The sequence below is a fragment of the Pelodiscus sinensis genome, chromosome 16, assembly GCF_052426305.1.
Source record: "Pelodiscus sinensis isolate ZL-2025 chromosome 16, ASM5242630v1, whole genome shotgun sequence".
NCBI lineage: Eukaryota > Metazoa > Chordata > Testudines > Trionychidae > Pelodiscus > Pelodiscus sinensis.
In genome coordinates this window covers 1,480,447-1,489,907 of record NC_143067.1, presented here as the reverse complement: position 1 = coordinate 1,489,907, position 9,461 = coordinate 1,480,447, and the positions used below count along the sequence as shown (strand labels likewise).

Here is a 9,461-nt window from a genome sequence, read left to right as displayed (position 1 = left end):
GCGGGGAGGGGGGCGCCCTGGTGCCCACACACCAATTGGGGCCGGCAGGGTGGCCCCTAGGTCTGTGGGCCCTTTGCCCCAGGGCCCTTAGCAGAGCCCCCTTGCTCTGGATGGCCGGGGCCGGGGGCAACTGACCGCCTGGCCGTACAGGGTCAGGGCTCCCCGCAGAGCCCCGGGCCCTGCAGTCTGGGCTCTGGGATTCCAGCCCCGTGCGTGGGCGGGATCCGCCCGGCTCCCGCCTGCTCTGCCCGGGCACCGCCGACTTGCAGGTGCAGCCTAAGGGGCGCGTGTCCCTCCGCTGGGCCCTGCCCCTCGCCCAAAGGTCCAGCACGGGCACCGAGGAGCCAGAGAACCCAGCTGGGCTGCCCCGTCCCGCCCAGGGGCTCTGGCCCGGGATCCCCCTTCTCTCTCCACCCAGCCCCGCTCGCCGTCACTGGGCCTTTAAGAGTCTGGGTCCCAGATAAAAGGAGCCCTGCAGGGCCTGGGCCCTGCTCTGGGAAGATGGCTGCCACCGTGGTGGTGAGTTGCACCTAGGGGTGCTTGGCTGCACCTGTGGGGCTGGGGGCTGGCACAGTGCCCCGTGTGGCCCTGCAGGGGGGGCCTGGCTGGAGCTCCCCTGGCACTAACCCCGTGTTCCCACCTGGCTGGTGCGTGTGGCTCCTCGCCTGGGCCCGTGTGGGGCGGTGCCTCAAGTAGCAGTGGGGCGCAGGTCTGGGGGGCTGGGGCCCCCGCGTGGCTGTGCGGGCTCTGCCTTGCCGGGCCCCTGAGAGGGGCTGGCCCTGGGCGGCGTCCAGTGGAGGGAGGGGCTGTGCTGGGTGGGGGTCGCCCACCAGGGGCCGTGGCTCGGGATGCACCAAGTAGCCCCTGTGGCACTGTCAGCGCTCGGGCAGGCCTGGGGCCTCCTTCCAGCCTGCAGCCGCCACGGGCGGGTCCCGGGCAGGGCGCTCTGGACACCTGGGGCCCTTGCAGCCAGGTTATGCTCTGGGCTGCTGCTCCTGGGGCTCTGGCCACCTCCCCTGGCCCTGCCCCGAGCCTGCAGGGCCCATGTCCCCTGTGGGGTGCGTTGGGGACTCCACAGAGGCAAGAGGCGCAGAGGCAGCAGAAGACCCGGCGGGAGGCGCTGGCTCCCGAGACCTTGGACAAACACCCCCTGCAGAACAGGTACCGGCAGGACGGGGGGGGGGGTTCCCGGGCTCCCTCGGGCCTGTCTCTCCCCACCCTGCCTGAGCTGGCTGGGGGTGTGGCTGGCCGGCGGGCTGGGAGCGGGTGGCCAGCTGGGGGGTGCGGCAGAGGACAGCTGAGGGGCTGACCAGGGGACTGGGTGGGCTGCTGGGCCGGTGGGCTGGGAGCGGGTGGCCAGCTGGGGGTGCGGCAGAGGACAGCTGAGGGGCCGGCCAGGGGGCTGGGTGGGCTGCTGGGCCGGTGGGCTGGGAGCGGGTGGCCAGCTGGGGGGTGCGGCAGAGGACAGCTGAGGGGCCGGCCAGGGGGCTGGGTGGACTGCTGGGCCGGTGGGCTGGGAGCGGGTGGCCAGCTGGGGGGTGCGGCAGAGGACAGCTGAGGGGCCGGCCAGGGGGCTGGGTGGGCTGCTGGGCCGGTGGGCTGCTCTCTGGGCTTTGTGGCGGGAGGAGCTGGAGGTACTAACTCCCCCCCCCCCCCCAGGTGGGCTCTGTGGTTCTTCAGAAACGACAAGAGCAAGACGTGGCAGGCGAACCTGCGCCTGGTCACCAAGTTCCGCACGGTGGAGGACTTCTGGGCGTGAGTCCCCGGCCCAGGCTGCAGGCAGGGGGAGGGGCAGCTGGCGTGTGCCCCGGGCACTGAAGGACTCGTGCCCAGCCGGGTCTCTCCCCTGGTGGGGGGCGCGGAGCTTGCTGGGACTTGGCTCCCTTGGTGCCTGTCAGCTCTGCTGGCCCCATGTGCTCTGGAGGGGGGGTTCCGTGTCTGATGGGGGGGGACACCAAGGGGGGTTCCGTGTCTGGGGGGGAGGGGGGGTTGGGGGGGGGGGGGGGGTTCCGTGTCTGACACCAAGGGGGGGTTCCGTGTCTGATGGGGGGGGGACACCAAGGGGGGTTCCGTGTCTGACGGGGGAGGGGGGCACCAAGGAGGGGTTGTGTGTGTGACTGGGGGCGAGGGGGGGGGGTGTGTGTGTGTGTGTGACTGGGGGCGAGGGGGGGGTTGTGTGTGTGACTGGGGGCGAGGAGGGGTTGTGTGTGTGTGTGTGTGACCGGGGACTGGGGGGGTTCCGTATCAGACTATCGGGGAGGGGGTTTCAGGTGCTATTTGCCCAGTACAGCGCTGTGGGGGAGGGTGCCAGGAGGCCCCAGACCGTCCGGTGCAGCCACTGACCCGCTTGTCTCGTGCGCCGCCAGGCTGTACAGCCACATCCAGCTGGCCAGCAAGCTGACCTCAGGCTGCGACTACGCCCTCTTCAAGGTAGGACCCTGCCCGTCTGGGCCCCGGGGCGGTGGGGGGCTGGGCCCTGCTGGGGGCCGAGGGCTGGGCTGGTCTCCGGGGGCAGGGTTGGGGGAGGGCTGCCACCTGCACCCCGTGACTCGGCACCTCCCTGGCCAGGATGGCATCGAGCCCATGTGGGAGGACCCCCAGAACAAGTCGGGCGGGCGCTGGCTCATCACGCTGGCCAAGCAGCAGCGGCACACGGAGCTGGACCGCTTCTGGCTGGAGACGGTGAGTGTGCGACCCCCCCCCCGGCTCTGCCCCGGCGAGTGTGCGACGCGACCCCCCCCCGGCTCTGCCCCGGTGAGTGTGTGACGCGACCCCCCCCGGCTCTGCCCCGGTGAGTGTGTGACGCGACCCCCCCGGCTCTGCCCCGGCGAGTGTGCGACGCGACCCCCCCCCGGCTCTGCCCCGGCGAGTGTGCGACGCGACCCCCCCCGGGCTCTGCCCCGGCGAGTGTGCGACGCGACCCCCCCCGGGCTCTGCCCCGGTGAGTGTGCGACGCGACCCCCCCCCGGCTCTGCCCCGGTGAGTGTGCGACGCGACCCCCCCCCCCGGCTCTGCCCCGGTGAGTGTGCGACGCGACCCCCCCCCCCCGGCTCTGCCCCGGTGAGTGTGCGACGCGACCCCCCCCCGGCTCTGCCCCGGTGAGTGTGCGACGCGACCCCCCCCGGCTCTGCCCCGGTGAGTGTGCGGCCCCCCCCGGCTCTGCCCCGGTGAGTGTGCGGCCCCCCCCCCCCCCGGCTCTGCCCCGGTGAGGGAGCTGGCCTGGCTCTGCGGAGGGCGCTAGAACCCACACTGCCCCCCCCCCCCCACAGCTGCTGTGCATGATCGGCGAGACGTTCGGCCGGTTCAGCGAGGACGTCTGCGGGGCCGTCGTCAACATCCGGGCCAAGGGGGACAAGATCGCCCTCTGGACCCGCGAGGCCGAGAACCAGGAGGGGGTCACCCACATCGGGTAACATGGCACCGAGGCTCTGCCGGGGGGGTGGGCACTGCTGGGCCGGTGCCCCCAAGCCATGGGCCTCGTCAGATCGGCACCAAGCGGGGTGGGTGGGCGGAGGAGCTGTTTTGTATTAGAGCCCTGCTGGGAGCCACGGCCCGTGGGCAAGACAGGCAGCTGGGGGGCCCTGGAGCTGGGGCTGGACAGGGCAGACCCTAGAGCGTGCTCTCTCCCCCAGACGGGTGTACAGGGAACACCTGGGGCGGGCAGGCAGCCGGAGGGGGGGCAGGCAGCTGGGGTCCCGGAGCTGGGGGGCATGGGGCTGGTCAGGGCGTACCTTAGGGTGTGCTCTCTCCCCCAGGCAGGTGTACAAGGAGCGCCTGGGGCAGGTGGCCGGGGGGGTCCTGGAGCTGGGGGGGGTGGCCGGGGGGGCCCTGGAGCTGGGAGGGGGGCAGGTGGCCGGGGGGGCCCTGGAGCTGGGGGGGGGGGCCCTGGAGCCGGGCGCTGGTCAGGGCGTACCTTAGGGCGTGCTCTCTCCTCAGGCGGGTGTACAAGGAGCGCCTGGGGCAGGTGGCCGGGGGGGTCCTGGAGCTGGGGGGGGGGGTCCTGGAGCTGGGGGGGGGTCCTGGAGCCGGGCGCTGGTCAGGGCGTACCTTAGGGCGTGCTCTCTCCTCAGGCGGGTGTACAAGGAGCGCCTGGGGCAGGTGGCCGGGGGGGGGCCCTGGAGCTGGGGGGGGGTCCTGGAGCTGGGGGGGGGCCCTGGAGCCGGGCGCTGGTCAGGGCGTACCTTAGGGCGTGCTCTCTCCTCAGGCGGGTGTACAAGGAGCGCCTGGGGCAGGTGGCTGGGGGGGGGCCTGGGGTGGGTCTGGAGCTGGGAGGGGGGGGGCAGGCGGGTGTGGCCGGGGGGGGCTGGGGGGGGCCTGGAGCTGGGGGGGGCCGGGGGGGGGGCCCTGGAGCCGGGCGCTGGTCAGGGCGTACCTTAGGGCGTGCTCTCTCCTCAGGCGGGTGTACAAGGAGCGCCTGGGGCAGGTGGCCGGGGGGGTCCTGGAGCTGGGGGGGGGGTCCTGGAGCCGGGCGCTGGTCAGGGCGTACCTTAGGGCGTGCTCTCTCCTCAGGCGGGTGTACAAGGAGCGCCTGGGGCAGGTGGCCGAGGGGGCCCTGGAGCTGGGGGGGGGTCCTGGAGCTGGGGGGGGGCCCTGGAGCCGGGCGCTGGTCAGGGCGTACCTTAGGGCGTGCTCTCTCCTCAGGCGGGTGTACAAGGAGCGCCTGGGGCAGGTGGCCGAGGGGGCCCTGGAGCTGGGGGGGGGTCCTGGAGCTGGGGGGGGGCCCTGGAGCCGGGCGCTGGTCAGGGCGTACCTTAGGGCGTGCTCTCTCCTCAGGCGGGTGTACAAGGAGCGCCTGGGGCTGTCCCACAAGGTGGTGATCGGGTACCAGGCCCACGCGGACACGGCCACCAAGAGCGGCTCCCTCACCAAGAACAAGTTTGTGGTGTGAGCAGCCCGAGGGCAGCGCCTGCCGGGGGGCTGCCTGGGGGGGGCTCCACTGGCTGTGGGGCACGAGCTGTAAAGTCCCACAATGCAGGTGCTGCAGTCACACCCGCCTCTGTGTCTGTCTGGGGGGGTCGCGGCAGACGCGGTGTTGGGGGCCTGGGGGGGAGGCTGTCTGGGGGGGAGGCTGTGCCCCGGCTCTGTCTGTGGGAAGGTGCCGCCCAGCTGCCCAGAGGGCTCCCCTCGGCCTCACTGCTGCAGAAGCACCCGGGCCAGGGGCCCCGAGTCTGGCCTGGCCCCGCCGGGTGCCTCCTCCGGGCGCTGGGCGGGGGAGGGCGCAGAGCACCCGGCTCCGTTCCGGGCCCAGCCGCGGGGCATCTGGCAAGGCAGCTGGGTGGGCTGTGGGAGGCGCCCACGAGACAGCCGAGCCCCAGAAAGAAGGGGGTCGAATGAGGTGGAGCCAGGGCAGGGGGGTCCGCTGGGCGGGAGGGCTCGGTCTGCCTGGTGCAGCTGGAAGGTGGGGGGGGGGGAAGGAGTTGAGCCCCCTTGGCCCCCCGAGCCCAGGCTGTGGGGCTGGGCTGCTCACCCCCAGCAGCTAGGCAGCCGGTCCCCAGCGTGGGCCCCTGGGAGCAGGGTCCGCAGCGCCTCTGCCCTGTGGTGCCCAGTGGGCCTAAGGCCGGGGTGACTGGTACCCGGGGTGCAGGCATCACTGCCTCAGAGTGGGGGGGGGGCTGGGCTAAAGGGGCTGAGGGTCAGTGTAGGACACCGGGGGGCTGGGCACCGCTGAGGGCGTCCGCTCAGGCGAATGGCTCAAAACCAGACTGGAGACCTTCCAAGCAGGCCACATGCCAGCCCCACTGAGCGCCCCACCTGCCCATCCGGCCGGCAGGAACCTCAAAGGCAAAACTGCTCAGACACCCCAGCTCTCCCTGCGCCCCAGTCAGCCCTGGGCCTAACTCAGGGGAGGGCTCTAGAACCCGATCTCACCTACCCCCAACGGGTCCTCCCGGCCCCAAAGAACCAGCCACAGATCCCTGGTCAGTTTGCACTCTGGATCTTCCCCACAAGAGCCGCTGGGCCCGTCCTTTCGAATCTAAACTCTACGGCTGCGTCTAGACTGGCAAGTTTTTCCGCAAAAGCAGCACTTGCCAGCTGGCTACACTGGCCGCTTGAATTTCCGCAAAAGCCCTGACGTCCTACGGTCTGAAATCAGAGCTTCTTGCGGAAATACTGTGCGGCTCCCGTTCGGGCAAAAGTCCCGCAAAGCTTTTGGGCAAAAGGGCCAGTGTAGGAAGCTCAGATTTGTTTTGCACAAAAAAGCCCCAATCGCAAAAATGGCCATCGGGGCTTTTTTGCACAAAAGCGACTCTAGATTGGCCCGGACGCTTTTCTGCAAAAAGTGCTTTTCCGGAAAAGCGTCCTGCTAATCTAGACGCTCTGTTCCGCAAATGCTTTTAACGGAAAAGTTTTCTGTTAAAAGCATTTGCGGAATGAAATTTGGCAAATGAAATGTAATGTGGATAAGTGTAAAGTAATGCACATCGGGAGAAATAACCCCAACTATACGTACAGTATGATGGGGGCTAATCTGGCTACGACAAATCAGGAAAGAGATCTTGGAGTTATCGTGGACAGTTCTCTGAAAACTTCCACGCAGTGTGCAGCGGCGGACAGAAAGGCAAATAGGTTGCTAGGAATTATTAGGAAAGGGATAGAAAATAAGACCCAGAATATCTTACTGCCCCTGTATAAAACTATGGTACGCCCACATCTGGAATACTGTGTACAGATGTGGTCTCCTCACCTCAAAAAAGATATTTTGGCCTTGGAAAGGGTTCAGAAAAGGGCAACTAAAATGATTAGGGGTTTGGGACGGGTCCCATATGAGGAGAGGCTAAAGAGACTGGGACTTTTCAGTTTAGAAAAGAGGAGACTGAGGGGGGATATGATAGAGGTCTATAAAATCATGAGTGGTGTGGAGAGGGCGGATAAAGAAAAGTTATTTATTAGTTCCCATAATAGAAGAACTAGAGGACACCAAATGAAATTAATGGGTAGCAGGTTTAAAACTAATAAAGTTCTTCACACAGCGTGTTGTCAACCTGTGGAACTCCTTGCCAGAGGAGGCTGTGAAGGCTAGGACTATAATAGAGTTTAAAGAGAAGCTAGATAATTTCATAGAGGTTAGGTCCATAAAAGGCTATTAGCCAGGGGATAGAATTGGTGTCCTTGGCCTCTGTTTGTCAGAGGCTGGAGAGGGATGGCAGGAGACAAATCGCTTGATCATTGTCTTCAGTCCACCCTCTCTGGGGCACCTGGTGCTGGCCACTGTCGGTAGACAGGATACTGGGCTAGATGGACCTTTGGTCTGCCCCAGTCTGGCCGTTCTTATGTTCTTATGGGAAATCGTGCTAATCTAGACCTAGCCCCTAGGTTTAGTAATGAAAGAAAGCAAAGGTGGAGAGCGAGGTTGTTAAGGAGAATACGTCACATGCACCAACCACCTAGTGCTTGCTGCAGGCTTTAGCAGAGATGTTACACCCTGCTAGCTTAGAAGTCTTGTGCATACAACCTATGTCGGGACGGGTCAGCCTCCTTCCTGGCTCTGTCCCTCGCAAGGCTGCAGCTGGGATCAGGAGCACGATCGAAGACCAGGTGCAGGCAGCCTCATGGCACCTTTATATCTCTGGTGTCTCCCAAACGAGCTGGCTGCATGATCAAGTGCCCTGTCTGTGTGTCACGTGCCGGTAGCCATTATGCCCTGGCCAGTCTGCAGGGTTCCAGACGCATCCCTCAGGTGCGTGTTGGCCATGCCGAGAGCCGTTGTCCATCAGCAGCAGTGGGGCGGGGGAGCAGGGCCCTGTCCCTGCGAAGTCGGGGCGTGTACAGATGCTCTGTGTTCTCGGCGGGAGGGAGGATGGACGTCTGGGTCGGATCAGATGAGACACAATCAAATGAAGAGTCTAACGTGCCAGGGAATGGCAGACAGAGAAATAGACATGTTTTTAAAGTGCTTATACACAAATGCTAGACGTCTAAACGGTAAAATGGGTGAACGAGAGTGCCTAGGTTTAAAGGAGGATATTGATATAAAAAGCAACCTGGAAACTTGGTGGAATGAGGCCAGTGAATGGGACACAGTCATACCAGGGTCCAAAATATATCGGAAGGACGGAACAGGTCCTGCTGGTGGGGGAGGGGCACTATACGTGAAGGAAAAGGTGGAATCAAAGGAAGTAAAAATCTTAAATGAGCCAAAATGTTCCATAGACTCTCTCTGGCCAGTAATTCCATGCTCCAATACTAAGACTAGGGCAGTAGGGATATATTACTGACCCCCTGCTCAGGACCGTGCTAGTGACTATGAAATGCTAAGGGAGATGAGAGGGGCTTGTGGTGCAGTGTCAGTACCTTGGTGGTTGCTATGCTTGGGCTGTGGGGAACCCTTGCTGGCGGCTGTCTGTAGCACCGCACTGCAGGGGGTATCCTGCCGCTCCCAGGATGGTAACCGGTTAGACAAGGGAAGAGAGGGACAAAGGACTTGCAGGCGGGGGTGGGGGAAAGGGTCAGTTTCTGTCTGGGAAGCATGGAGAGAACAGGCTAAGCTGGGGGATGGGGTGATGGACACTAACCCTGGGGCCTGAGCCATCCTGGTCCTGCCCCCGGTAGCCACATCACGTCTGTGCTGGGCTGTATCCTGGAAAATCACTAACCCCCCCAGTTCTACTGGCTGGGGGAGACTGTTCTGGCTGCTCCGGGGGTGCAGGATCGGGGAAACCCCAACGCGCCGTCACAAGGCTGATTCTAAGGGTGTCACAAGGAGGAAGGAGAAAATTTGTTCCTCTTGGTTTCTGAGGACAGGACAAGGAGTAATGGGCTTAAAGTGCAGCAGGGGAGGTTTAGATTGGACATTAGGAAAAAATTCCTAACTGTCAGGGTGGTCAAATATTGGAATAAATTGCCAAGGGAGGTGGTGGAATCTCCCTCTCTGGAGATATTTAAGAACAGGTTAGACAGACATCTGTCAGGGATGGTGTAGACGGAGCTTGGTCCTGCCTTGAGGGTGGGGGGCTGGACTCGATGACTCTCGAGGTCCCTTCCAGTTCTATGATTCTCAGGCTATCAAATTAAAAAACTCAATAACCGTGCGGGATTTCAACTATCCCCGTAGTGGCTGGGTACACCTCACCTCAGGGTGGGATGCAGAGATAACGTGTCTTGATACCGTAACTGACTGCGTCTTGGAGCAGCTGGGTCTGGAACCCACAAGGGGCGAGGCTAGTCTTGATTTAGTCCTGAGGGGAGCACAGGGCCTGGTCCAAGGGGTAAATAGAACTGGACTGCTTGGAAGCTGCATGGAAACTTTTCAAACACATCATAATAGAGGCCCAACTTAAATATATACCCCAAATTAAAAACCACAGCTATAAGGATATGGCTACACTGGGGGGGGGGAGGGGTCCGAAGAAGGCATGCAAATTGCACATGCATTTGCATATCTTCTTCCAATTCTTTTTCCGGAAGAAGATTTTCCGATATTTGGCCCATCTACATGGGGCCAAATGTTGGGAAAAACCCTC

The 9,461-nt window shown here is 64.2% G+C and overlaps 1 protein-coding gene across 2 annotated transcripts; it reads left to right on the top strand.

Annotated features, from left to right (window-relative positions):
- Positions 1-6: 6 nt before the first annotated feature.
- Positions 7-4,998, top strand: EIF4E1B (eukaryotic translation initiation factor 4E family member 1B). 2 transcript variants are annotated; one of them, XM_075900715.2, is made up of 7 exons: positions 7-519; positions 1,079-1,161; positions 1,660-1,755; positions 2,367-2,430; positions 2,569-2,682; positions 3,270-3,409; positions 4,774-4,997. In XM_075900715.2, the coding sequence occupies exons 1-7, from the start codon at positions 502-504 to the stop codon at positions 4,886-4,888; spliced, it is 630 nt and encodes a 209-aa protein (XP_075756830.2). In that variant the 5' UTR covers positions 7-501; the 3' UTR covers positions 4,889-4,997. The 2 variants fall into 2 exon arrangements, with proteins under 2 accessions (XP_075756830.2, XP_075756829.2); XM_075900714.2 differs by lacking the exon at positions 7-519 and having other exon boundaries at positions 530-1,161; positions 4,774-4,998.
- Positions 4,999-9,461: the final 4,463 nt, after the last annotated feature.

What these genes read in the sequence shown, in the direction of transcription:
- EIF4E1B (XM_075900714.2), top strand. Translation starts at nt 977, where the DNA reads ATGCTCTGGGCTGCTGCTCCTGGGGCTCTGGCCACCTCCCCTGGCCCT. An exon ending in AAACACCCCCTGCAGAACAG is followed by an intron (nt 1,162 to 1,659) that starts GTACCGGCAGGA and finishes CCCCCCCCCCAG; the next exon opens with GTGGGCTCTGTGGTTCTTCA. An exon ending in ACCGCTTCTGGCTGGAGACG is followed by an intron (nt 2,683 to 3,269) that starts GTGAGTGTGCGA and finishes CCCCCCCCACAG; the next exon opens with CTGCTGTGCATGATCGGCGA.